This window comes from Hakea prostrata, chromosome 1 (genome assembly GCF_041222555.1).
Source record: "Hakea prostrata isolate BN-2017 chromosome 1, UWA_Hpros_2, whole genome shotgun sequence".
NCBI classification, from domain to species: Eukaryota; Viridiplantae; Streptophyta; class Magnoliopsida; order Proteales; family Proteaceae; genus Hakea; species Hakea prostrata.
In genome coordinates this window covers 10,717,285-10,728,737 of record NC_142600.1, presented here as the reverse complement: position 1 = coordinate 10,728,737, position 11,453 = coordinate 10,717,285, and the positions used below count along the sequence as shown (strand labels likewise).

Sequence of the window (11,453 nt, the reverse complement as noted above, 5' to 3'; positions counted from 1 at the left end):
CTTTCTTTTTTACCAAAAAAGAACATCTTTCTTTTCTGGTTTTTTTATTTTTAATTAAAATAATATACGTTGAATCGTTCATCTTTTTGCCGGTTCTTCAAAGCTTTAAACCCTAGTTCGACCAGACCTGGTTTTTTATTGGTTCACAAACCAGACCTGGTTGCGCCCTAGTTGAAAACTTGGAATGGCATTTACCGGCCCAGTGATTGTCTGAGTATCACTGTATCAGATATGTTCAACAGGCCAAAGTGGGCCAAAGTGGGCCAAAGGCTCAATGTCAAGGTGGGCCGTGCCGCTGTTATTGAGCCCATGACCATCTTTCAATTCCCCCAAACTTCTGGAAAATCCTGTCCCGTACAGTCGACGATCACGGGGAGACCACCTCATCTTACGCCTCATATATGTTCTTGTGGGGCAGATAATCTATCTACGCGGAAAAGGTAAAAACCCAAGCGAAAATAAATTCTTGTTGGAAACACACGTGAGTGTCGCACGTGCTGTAGGGCTTAAAGCAGGGTTTAAAGCAGGGTTTAAGTTTGTTCTACTGAAATTGTTCTTTTTCTTCCTCTTCTTCTTCTTGATTTCATTTTGTCTGCTTAAGTTGGTCGGCTTCCCCCAATCCGAACCTCCAGTCTCCACGAACATTTGATGGAAGTAAGATACAACTTATACGGGAAACTCTGAATCCCTATAATCCAGGGTAGTGATCTAATTCGCGATGAAGAACCTCACCTGTAGAACCATTTACCGATGTGCGGTATCTTCTTTTACAAACCCATCTCCCAGTTTCCTCTCTTTTCAATGTCTGGTCTTCTATTCGAGCAGCACTGAAGAACATACAAAGAGGAGAGCTGGAAGCTCCCATTCTTCTTCAATTTCTTCATCGTCTTCCTCATGGCGGCACCACGACGAAGAGAGCCGAAACGTGAAGGTTTCGGTCTGGTGGGACTTCGAGAACTGTTCTGTACCTGCAGGGGCCAACGTTTACAGAGTGACCCAAAGAATCATGTCTGCTCTTAGAGCTAATGGGATGAAGGGACCTGTTACTATCACCGCCTTCGGGGATATGCTGCAGATGTCAAGATCGAATCAAGAGGCTCTTTCTGCCACTGGGGTCTGCCTTAACCACATTCCTCGCGGTTAGTTTGAACTTGAATTGAATTTCTTCAGTAGAGGACGTTATCATGGGCTTTGTCTGAACTCCGTAGAAGGAATTTAATCGCTTATGGAATTGGGAAATTTTTGTATATCACCATATCTCCTTAAGGCGCTGGCGTACCCGTACTTACTCCCATGCTAATGAAGTTAATTCAAACTTCACGTATGTACTCCGTGGGCTGGTCCCCCTTTTCTTCATTTACTTCTTTATGCATGAAACGGATGGATCTTTTCACTTAAAGAGATTATGGATCTTTTCACTTAGGGAGATTAAGTTGGTCTATTGGTGCAAAAATGCTCTCTTGTATCCTGGTCGTCATTAGTGGCATTTGCGTTTGTAGCATATGAAAAGACTGTAGTAGCAGGTTTTTTGATGATCACCTCAGGCCAGCTTGTAGGGTCTTGTGGAGAGTAGTGTTTTTTTTTTTTTTTTTTTTTTTTGGGGGGGTGGTTGTTCGTTTGATTTTGGTTAGCATCTGGTTGAAGAATTTGGTGCAGTTGACTTTTGCTTTAGCTTTAGCTTTTGTTTACAGTGTTAAGAGTCATCGGGATTTTGTTTGGTGTTTTAGAGTGCTTTATAGCTTGAATAGGGATCTAAGTTTTCTCGAAGGAATATTCTTATAAAGAACCAGCATAGTATAAAATATGAAAGAAATGTAAATTTTTGGTGGATGTCCTTGTGGGAACATCCTGACAATGATGATGAGGTCGTTAGTGTTTCTTTCATTTCCATTTTATTTGTTGTATGTCATTTTGGTGTTAACTATTGAATATAAATGAAAGGCAAATTATTGTACAGATGTATATCTAAATGGACAGGTACTTTATATAAGTTATTTTTCACAAGGGTTATCTGTGTTTCTCACTCAACTTGTGATGATTATTCCCTAAACTGAGTATTTGTTATACTTTAGCTTCTTCATCTAAAACTAGAATACCAACATAATGGATTTTCTGAATTTCATGGTTGATTGTTGAACTCTTAAGAGGCTTGTTTTTAGTATTGCATTTCTTTGGTAGTTCATTCTTCACAAAGCTTATTATTAAGTGGACGAGTCTTTTCCAATCATGTTAGTTTGTGGTCTCAACCAATGAGACCACTGGATGGGGAAAGGGTTCTGTTTTCAGAGAGCAGTTGGCTGGGGCATGGATTGGTAATTTTACATAAAGAGAGCTTGTTATTTATTTTAACTTATTTTTACATAAGTCAGGACAAGATATTAAGAACCTCGCCAGGGATCCAGCCAATAAAGTGGAACTATTGTGAAACTGTACTTCAAAAAGAGAAAAAGGGGGGGGGGGAATCAACGAGTGCAATTCAGTGCTCCATGGTGCGACCCTGAAACATGAACATGGTCTCCTACTACTTTTTGTTATTTGGAATTGATTCCTCTCCCATCTTGATTCTTAATTTGCACAGTAAAACAATGTACTCTGTATAAATACTTATTTGAGAAAAGTAGTACTTCAATAAATTCTTTATGTAGCCTTCACAGCAATATGGCATCAAAAAGCAAAAACTTATCATCAAGGAAAAGGAACACATACTATAATTACATTGGATAAAGAAGACTTATACAATAAAGACCCTAATGACTTATCACCTAGTTTCTTGATCGTAGCTGCAAAGGTGTCTGGTGCTGTGGGCATCTTTAAACAAAAATGAGAAAAGAGAGTGCATTCTCTGTTCCATCAGGGAGTATAGTTCATGTGTCAATGTGGGTGACCAATGGGAGCACATGCAGAAGCATCAACAGGGGCAAGATGCTTTTTGCTGGGGGCATTGCAGTCATTGCCTTATATTGGCCCATGTTGTGTCTGGCCACAGTGGCAACATTCCTGGACAGAGTCCTTTTCACATAATAAAAATACTAGACAAAATGGTATGTGCTTAGGTAAAAAACTGGCCAAGACAAGCTCTTAGAAGCATAGGTTTAGTTCACAGTATTTATGATAATATCAATTTCTGGTTTTTGCTGATACCAATGTGTATTCATCATGTTAGCCCAGATTTTTTTAAAAAAAATCAGTTTTTATTAAAAAATTATGAGGCTGATTGGTCATTTATTGCTCTCTCTTATACTATTTGTAATTATAATGGGCCTAGCTCTATTTTTTTGATGACTATGGGTATACATCCTGTTTGCTCCATTTAGCCAAATAGGACCTCATTCTTCTTAATGCATAACTAACTTTTCCATTGTAGGTGGGAAGAACAGTGCCGATAGGTCTCTGCTGATTGATCTTGTGCATTGGGTGTCTCAAAATCCTCCACCTGCACACCTCTTTTTAATTTCAGGAGACCGGGACTTTGCAAACGTTTTACACCGGCTAAGGATGAATAATTATAACATATTGCTTGCTAGTACAGAGTCTGCACCAGGAGTTCTTTGTAGTGCTGCCAGTATTGTGTGGCAATGGAATGCTCTTGTCAGAGGAGAGAGCTTAACTGGTAAGCATTACAACCAACCTCCAGATGGTACCTATGCTTCTTGGTATGGCTACTATAAAGGGCCACTGGAGGACCCCTTCTTAGAGATGGAACAACCTGCTAGTTCACGTGCTGAGGATTTGACAGAAGCTGGAACAGATTCCAAGCTGCGCCCAATCCCAAAGGCTTTTTTGCGTCAGATTCGTCACATTTTAAACTTGTACCCGAAGGGAATCCCTATTTCAACACTTCGTGCAGAATTGGCAAAAAATAATGTCATCATGGATAAAGACTTATTTGGACACAAAAAGTTTTCTCGTTTGCTTTTATCTATGCCGACTGTTTTGAAGCTTCAGCCTGGGGCAGATGGTCAGATGCTATGCATCCATGCAAATAATGCTGAACCAGTTGAGTCGGATTCAAAATTATCTACAGGGCCAGAAACTAGTGATGAAGATACGGAGCAAGCTGCAATGGTGGATCAAAATGGTGTTGACAGTGCTAAAACTGCAAATGTTAATGAGAAATCATCATCAGCCCTACCAACACCTTCACCCAAAGCAGAAGAGCCTCATCCACTTATCAAGAAATCATCGTCATCCCTACCAACACCTTCACCCAAAGCAGAAGAGCCTCGTCCGCTTGTCCAGAAAGAAGCTAATGAGTCAATGACTGTGGGCCATCTTGCTAATGCAGAGATTCAGGATTCAACACCTAAAGTAGGTTTCTTCCACAGAATCTGGAAGACGTGGTTTGGTCATAAAAATGGGGGTGCTAATGATAAAGGAGATAGCATTTCAAAGAAAGGTGGTAAATCTGATAGCTCTGTGAAGGCCAAATCTGAGGAAAAATCTTCTGGATCAGATACTTGTTACACTCCTTCCAGTTCCTGTTCATCATCATCATCAAATGCAACTCAAACAGTCCAGTCTGAAAATGTAACCAAGGATTCTGTAGGAAGTGGTGAGAAATCAGGCCCAAGGGAAGGGCTGTTTCACAAAATTGTGAACTGGTGCACATTTTTTAGAGTTGGTGGAAATATTGACAATGATGACAATGGACAATCTCATAAAGAACCAATCAAATATAATGAATTATTCACCAAAGAATTTTTCTGGACTGAGATGGATTTGTTCAGACGTAGTCCTAAAGGTTCAATCCTTGTTTCTCAATCGAAGACCAGGTACATTCTTTTTGTCCTGTCTATTATTTTCTGGCCTTATGCTTCACCAATAGTTTTTCATCCAACTTTTATCTACTTACTTTCGTTATTTGTTCTTTAGAGTCCTGGCCTTGAGAATTTCAATTTCTTGGTGTGCCTTATTTAAATTATACTGCATGTAGTGCATGTACTTTTTTATTTGTCATTGGGGCATCTGGAGAATAGCAGAGGAAAATGCACAGGCTGAAGGGTCTCTAGAGGTGGAGGTTTGGGGAATGTGACCTTTGAACCTAACCAAATGGGACCAAAGGACAATTTTGCCCGGCGTACAAATTTTGTTCGAGGCTGAGAGGTGGAGAAGGTGCTTGTGGTTGACAGGAGCGAAATGGTTGTCATGGGGAAGCTTATGAGGGGGGGGGGGGGGAGACAAGTGCCATTAGAGATGAAAGTGGAAAGGGTGGTGGACTTGGGGATATGGGAGTCATAGACAATGCGGGAGAGTGTGATAACTATTAGACCATGGAATACATCTTCATGTTCCAACCAATAATAGAAGTAACAACAAGATCCCATGATGAATTTTTGTTCCAACCAAAAAAAGAAATTATTTCTTCACTATTAGAGTGGATTTCTTAATTTCTGAGTTTCATTTTTTAATCTTTTCTAATGATGTTTTCAATTGCTCTAGATAATGCAATCAGTTGGCTCTTATTTTTTTTAGCCCCCCCCCCCCCCCCCACTCCAAGAAAAAAAAAACCAAAATATTTTAAATCAGTGTCTGGTTATGGATTATATATCTTACATGACTAGATTCTTTTCTGGTTGGCTTCAGTAATTCCATTTCCACTCTGTCTATCAAGCTCTACATTCAGTGATTTCTTTAATGTCAATTGCATACTCTAAAATGCAAACTACAATTTTTTTCCTTTCCCTATCGCTTTTCCTATTTTTACCTCCAAGTCTGAGATCAAATTTTCTAGTAATCCTACTGTCGCTGCAATATAGAAGTGATCGTTGGTTTGTTGCCCCTTTCATGATCTGCTGCTGCTTCTTCTATGATTCCCCTCTGAACGGCTAAGGTTCTCTCTATCTTAGTATTCTGAGTTTTTAGGTTTGTTATGCTTATTATTTATTTTTTGCTGCTGCTACTTCTAAATACCTACTGTGAGTTTTTAAAGCACTTTTCTTGTTCAAGCATAATTCTCTAATGCTGGATTCATGATTCGAAATTTCGGTTTTTTGAAAAAAAGAGAGTCGAAAAAGTACCAGGTACCCCCCAAACCATTTTTTTGGCTGGATTTGTGATTTGAACATCTGTTTCACCTTAAGCCAATAACTTATTTGTCAAAACCTGGGGGGAAAATGCTGAAAAACTGTCAAAATTTGGGGGGAAAGTTCATGGGATGAAATATCTTACATTGGATGGATGATTCCACCTATAGAAACGTAGTGTCTTAGTTCATGGATAACTTCATGGACAAAATGTCATGGAACTGAAGTTTGGGACGTTGCAGTTGCTAGTTGGTCATTGTATTTTGTTAACTTGTTGTATATGTAATCATTCTATCAAACAATGCATGTATGCTAATGATTCTATGCCTGCATGCAATACAATTAATATTTCTTGGAACCAATCATTTGCTAGCATACTTGAATGATAACTTTTTAGTGGTTTTTTTGGCAAACTACTAGTTCCATTGTGTTTATTATGCTTTAAATGGGTAGTTGGCAAGAAATCAGATGAAATGGAGTCCATATAAGCCCCGAAACCTAAGGGTGAAACCTTGCACAAATAGTACTAGGTTCCGACCAAAATTTTGGTTGAAACCTAGAAATTTCAGTTTTTGACCAGGTCGAAACCAGCCTCAAAACCAAAACTGCAATCCTTCATCCTTGATTGGATTACTTTCTATTTGACCTAAGCCTGTAGGAGTTGGGAGCGCTTTGGGACTGCTACCTCCGGTGGCTGTTTTACATTAAATTTCAAGTCCTGTGACATTAAATGTCAAGCCCATCACAGGACTTAGCATGAGGATCTGTTATGGGGCTTATCGCTGACTTATAGCTAGGGTTTTGACTGTGAATGGATTCTATTGTATTTGAGGTTAGTTGCCAATCTGGAGTCAAATCGCATGACTTCGTTTCTAGTTTCTGCTGCAACCTATCATTGATCCTTCTGTAGGGTGGTTCTTACTTGAACCCCTTCCACATTAGCTTCATTGCAGAGCAGAAATATGCAAACAAGGGGACATTCATAGCATAAGCAAAGCTGAGACAAGGATGTCATTTTGGATTGATGGTAATACTAAGGGAGATCTGTATTATATTATTTTGAACCAATTTGCCAATTAGTTCTGTGTAATGAATTGCAGAAAGATTAGTCTCATGCATTGGGTACACTGTCTTCTAAATCTCTATTCGAGAAAAAATAAGATATCTAATACTCATGGAGAATGAATTGAAAATATATTCGCTCCCTCCCCTCCTTTTTAACCTAGTGTAAAAGATGTCAAACTTGAGAGTATTAGAACATTCTGATTTAAAATTTGAGCAAGATCATTATGAACTATATTGATTTTGTATATTTCAATCCATGATGTGCCTTATGGAAAGTTGGAAACCTACTCTCAAACAGATTGTATTCATCTCTATGAAACAGAATGATGAATCAGTTAACTAGGGGATGGAATAAAAAGTTGTCATGATACATGAGAGCCTGGGGATGTCATGGAAAAGTGACTTGATAAGTGAAATTCGAATGAAGACTTCATTATGCAACCAAGATGTAGAATTCAATGGTCCAAGTGTGTGGTTTTAAGATAGCGAGATGGCAAAAATGACTTGCCTGAAGTGGTGAGAGAAGACCTTAGTTAAAAGGAGATATAGCCTGAGAATCAGAGATAGACTTGAATAGAGGTAATGTTTGAAACTACAAGATTATCTAGCCTTGGGTTTCAGTTTGCAAAACTGCCCAAAAGAGTAGCCTCCCTCTGTTTAACATTTCTGCTCCTGTCTTGCCCCTTCATCCTCTTATTCAATCACTAACCTTGCCCTGCACCAACCGACCTCACCGTATCCTTTTTCCTGACCTTAATCTTGACCCCAACCCTGAACCCACTCCAACCTCAACCTTAACTCCTCAGTCCTCACTATAGCTTCCCTTCCATCTTCCCCAACCCCTGGCCTCGAACTTCTTTCCTTCGATCCTGACCTCATCGTATCCTCCCCACCCATTTCAATGCTTAGAACAAAATAATGGAATCAACTTTAAGACATAAACATCAAGTTTGAAGATGACCCTTATTCAGTTATTCCTGATAACCATAGTAGCAAGTAAAACATACAACTTTGTCATAGTGAATCACTCCCCCTCCACTGTTCCCTGGATTTCTGCAGCTGGAGCCATCTGTATTTCACTTATTCTTTTCTGTCAGTGGTTTACACCATACACCATCTCACAGTGTATGTTCTAGGTGTCCCTTGTACAGTTATTCCAGCACCAGCATGGTCTTGTCCAGTAAGCACATAAGATCCTGTCAGCTGGGCACTTGTTTGTGGGTGTCTTTGTTTGGGGACTGGCCTTCCTTCTCCTACCCAATGATGACATAGTTGGCAACACCGGTGGCTTTATAGGCCTGGGAAATATCAAGTGTTCTCTGTCTGGCTGTGTTGCTGTTGAATTCAAAATTTGATGGACATGGAGTTCTAGGACATCAATGGAAACTGTGCAGGTTTGGAGCTGATGGCATAGCTTATGTTCAGGTTGGATTAGGATGTTGTTGGAGTCATCTTAAGAGTAGAGATCTTGTGAATGCTTGGCTAGGCTCTGATGGCTGGTTTGACATTTGCCTTTATTTGAATATCTTGCCTGCTGATCTACTTCTGTTCTTCCATGTCAACTTGGACTGCTTTGTCAATGGTTTCATGTTCATGGGCTTCTCTGCTTCCTCTCATGTGAGTACAGACATCCACAGTGTAACGGTTGAGCTTTACCTTATTTGGTGATTCTTCTCCACTTTGTTCTGGCTTGTTGACAAGCTTTATTCCTTTTACCCCAGTGACCAGCTCTTCCTATCCTACCTCCAACTCTGGCTCCTTCTGGTTCAATCTCAAGCTCTTTGAAACCAGAAAGACCAATAAGCTCTTTTTTACCCGCCTACTACTATTTTTGATACGCTGGTCATTTGGTCAAACGATGTAGTTTTGTATGCAGTAATGACCTTTGAGTCTGGCTAACAATTGTATTTTGGTCATAGCCAGTGGTGAAGAACATTTATGCACCGCCACTATGTTTCTTTGAGAATATAATCACCCATTTAACATTATGTCATGATTCTTTTTTTTGGGTGAATTAATAATATATTAAACGACGAAAAAAAGATACAAAAAGAGGGAGGGGGGGAACCAATCAAGAAGATGATCGAAATGTAGCGCAGAGCCCCCAGGATCTAACAATAAGCCTAGTCCTTGAGGAATCAGCCACTGGGGGGTGGGGGAGAGCCGAGAGCCTAGAAGAAACATCAAAACAGATGGCCTTCCAAATCAAGTCTAAGGGGCGAGAGTTGGAGGTCCATCACCTGAGTTATGTCATGAGTTATGTTATTTTAACACACACCCATATGGCACTTTTGGTCATCCATACCATGATTTCCATCTATTTGTGCCAGAGGGCTGTGCTTCTTGAGACTTGTTGAGTTTGCTCCAATGTCATATTAATATTTATCTTTTATCCTTTAATAAAGTCATTCAAAAAGTATGTTCTTATTATTGCTTGCTTTGAGGCCAGGGAAGAGATGGGACAAAAGCTGCAAAAGGAAGGGCCCATGATTCTTAATAATCTGAATGAAAATGATCTTCTTCAGTTGGTGGATTTGTTTATCTCTGAGAAGAAATGGGTGGAAGAGTGCCCATCACAAACTCCTCCATTTAAACTCATCCATCATGCTAAAACAGGGCAAAATCTTCCTGGTTCAAATGGGTTGAGTTCTATCTTTTCTTCTAAGCTGTCTCAGTCTGAAAAATTACAAGGCCTCCCAGAACATGGGGTGGAAAAGAGAGATCGAGGTCAGTTTCAACCTGCAGCAAGTTCAACTGAAAACAACAAGAGACCTTCTGGAACTGGGAAGGCAAGGCACGAGATCCTGGCTGATTGCAAGAAGCTTGTGATTGAACTCTTGGACGAATACCCAGATGGTTTCAATATGGGGTGCTTCAAGAGGTTTTTTGTGGACAGGTATGGTTACATTCTTGACTATCAAATGCTTGGTTACTCAAAATTGGCTCCCTTGTTACAAACAATGCCAGAGGTGAAGATAGAATCGACTTATGTCTTACCTGCCAAAAAATGGTCAAAGCGTCTGGGCTCAGATGCTGCCCCTTCTTATGGTGTAGCAAGTGATGGAACTGGAAGAGGGAGTACTTCAGATGGTGAATCATCCAATTCCTCAGGGAAGGACAATTATCGTGACTCTGCGTGGGAAGAACTTGGACCAGTATCTGAGACTAGCTCTCATAAGAGACATTCAGGATCTAGGCTCAATGCAGAATCTAAAAAAGAAGCAGAGGGACAAATGGATTTTGATGATGATTGTTTCTCAGATGATGAGCTTTCAGATTCTGAAGGAGAGAATTTGAAGCTAAATCGATCAGAAGAGATAGGAAAATCGAGGTCTGAGGATGATAGTTCTTTGCTACAGATTCTTGACTCATGGTATGGCAGTAAGGATGATAGTGGCGGCAATGGTCAATCACAGAAGGTTGAGGAGATTGTGGATTGTTCTAAATCAGAGTCTTCTAGTCCATCTGGGGCTGAGATGAAGAACAAACCCTCTCTGGTGAACAGTGGGCACAAACTAAAGTCAATGAAGAAATATTCTTTTGTTTCAGATCCAGTTGGTGATGACAAGGAAAAACTGATTGACAACATACTAGGTAGCTTGAAAAAGTCGGCAGAGACAAAGTGCAGAGTTGAAGGTTGAATGTTCTGGAAGAATGAATACTTATTTACTGTTTCCTTGACCCGATGATTCAAAGAAGGGGACTAGGATACTGATCAGTCTCATCAGAGGAACGACGATGATTTTAGTGTAGACTTGGAAACTCCACCGAGCTCCTGTTTTACCGTTTGAGCTTACTAGTTCACGTTTGATTTGATTATTTTTCCCCAGAGGTGGGTGGGTCTACAGCATATAAATCATAGCAAGATTTTGTTGCAAAAGTTGATCTTTTCAAATGTACCACACTTCTACCCAAAAAAAAAAAAAATGTACCATACAACCTGTTAGGATTGAGTCTAATTTATTCCAATCCATGTTTCTGGTTTCCCCCCTTGCAATTGAAAGGAAAAGTGAAAACGGGGAGGGGTTTTCATCGGCGTGGGTGGATGAAGCTAGTTTGATGGTCAGCGTTGCTTCCGCTGAAAATGGTGATGGGTTCCCATCGGCCTTGTTGGAGAAAGATTGTTGGCTGTGCTTTGGACGTATTATGTTTCGTTCTTTAGAACTGATGTGCTTTGCTAAAAAGCCTAAAACCTAGTCTTTTTTTGTTCTTTCTTTTGCAGTAGAGAGTTGTGCATAGCGGAGGATTTTTTTTTCTTCCATAATTCACAAGACTTTGTTTGATATGTGTTTTATCATGAGTTCTTGGTTTAAAATTGAGTGCAATATAGTTTAGAGGATTATATTTGATCGCTTCAACACAAAA

The 11,453-nt window shown here is 39.9% G+C and overlaps 1 protein-coding gene across 1 annotated transcript; it reads left to right on the top strand.

Annotated features, from left to right (window-relative positions):
- The first annotated feature begins 558 nt into the window (after positions 1-558).
- LOC149027410 (uncharacterized) lies at positions 559-11,427 on the top strand. The gene is made up of 3 exons (XM_089162450.1): positions 559-1,139; positions 3,365-4,772; positions 9,538-11,427. Exons 1-3 carry the CDS (start codon positions 719-721, stop codon positions 10,727-10,729), a joined length of 3,021 nt encoding a protein of 1,006 aa, XP_089018576.1. The 5' UTR covers positions 559-718; the 3' UTR covers positions 10,730-11,427.
- The last annotated feature ends 26 nt before the right edge of the window (positions 11,428-11,453 follow it).

Bases quoted from the DNA above. Each gene is read 5' to 3' on its own strand.
- LOC149027410 (XM_089162450.1), top strand. From the start codon at position 719: ATGAAGAACCTCACCTGTAGAACCATTTACCGATGTGCGGTATCTTCT. The intron at 1,140-3,364 runs GTTAGTTTGAAC...TTTCCATTGTAG, and splicing joins CCTTAACCACATTCCTCGCG to GTGGGAAGAACAGTGCCGAT. The intron at 4,773-9,537 runs GTACATTCTTTT...CTTTGAGGCCAG, and splicing joins GTTTCTCAATCGAAGACCAG to GGAAGAGATGGGACAAAAGC.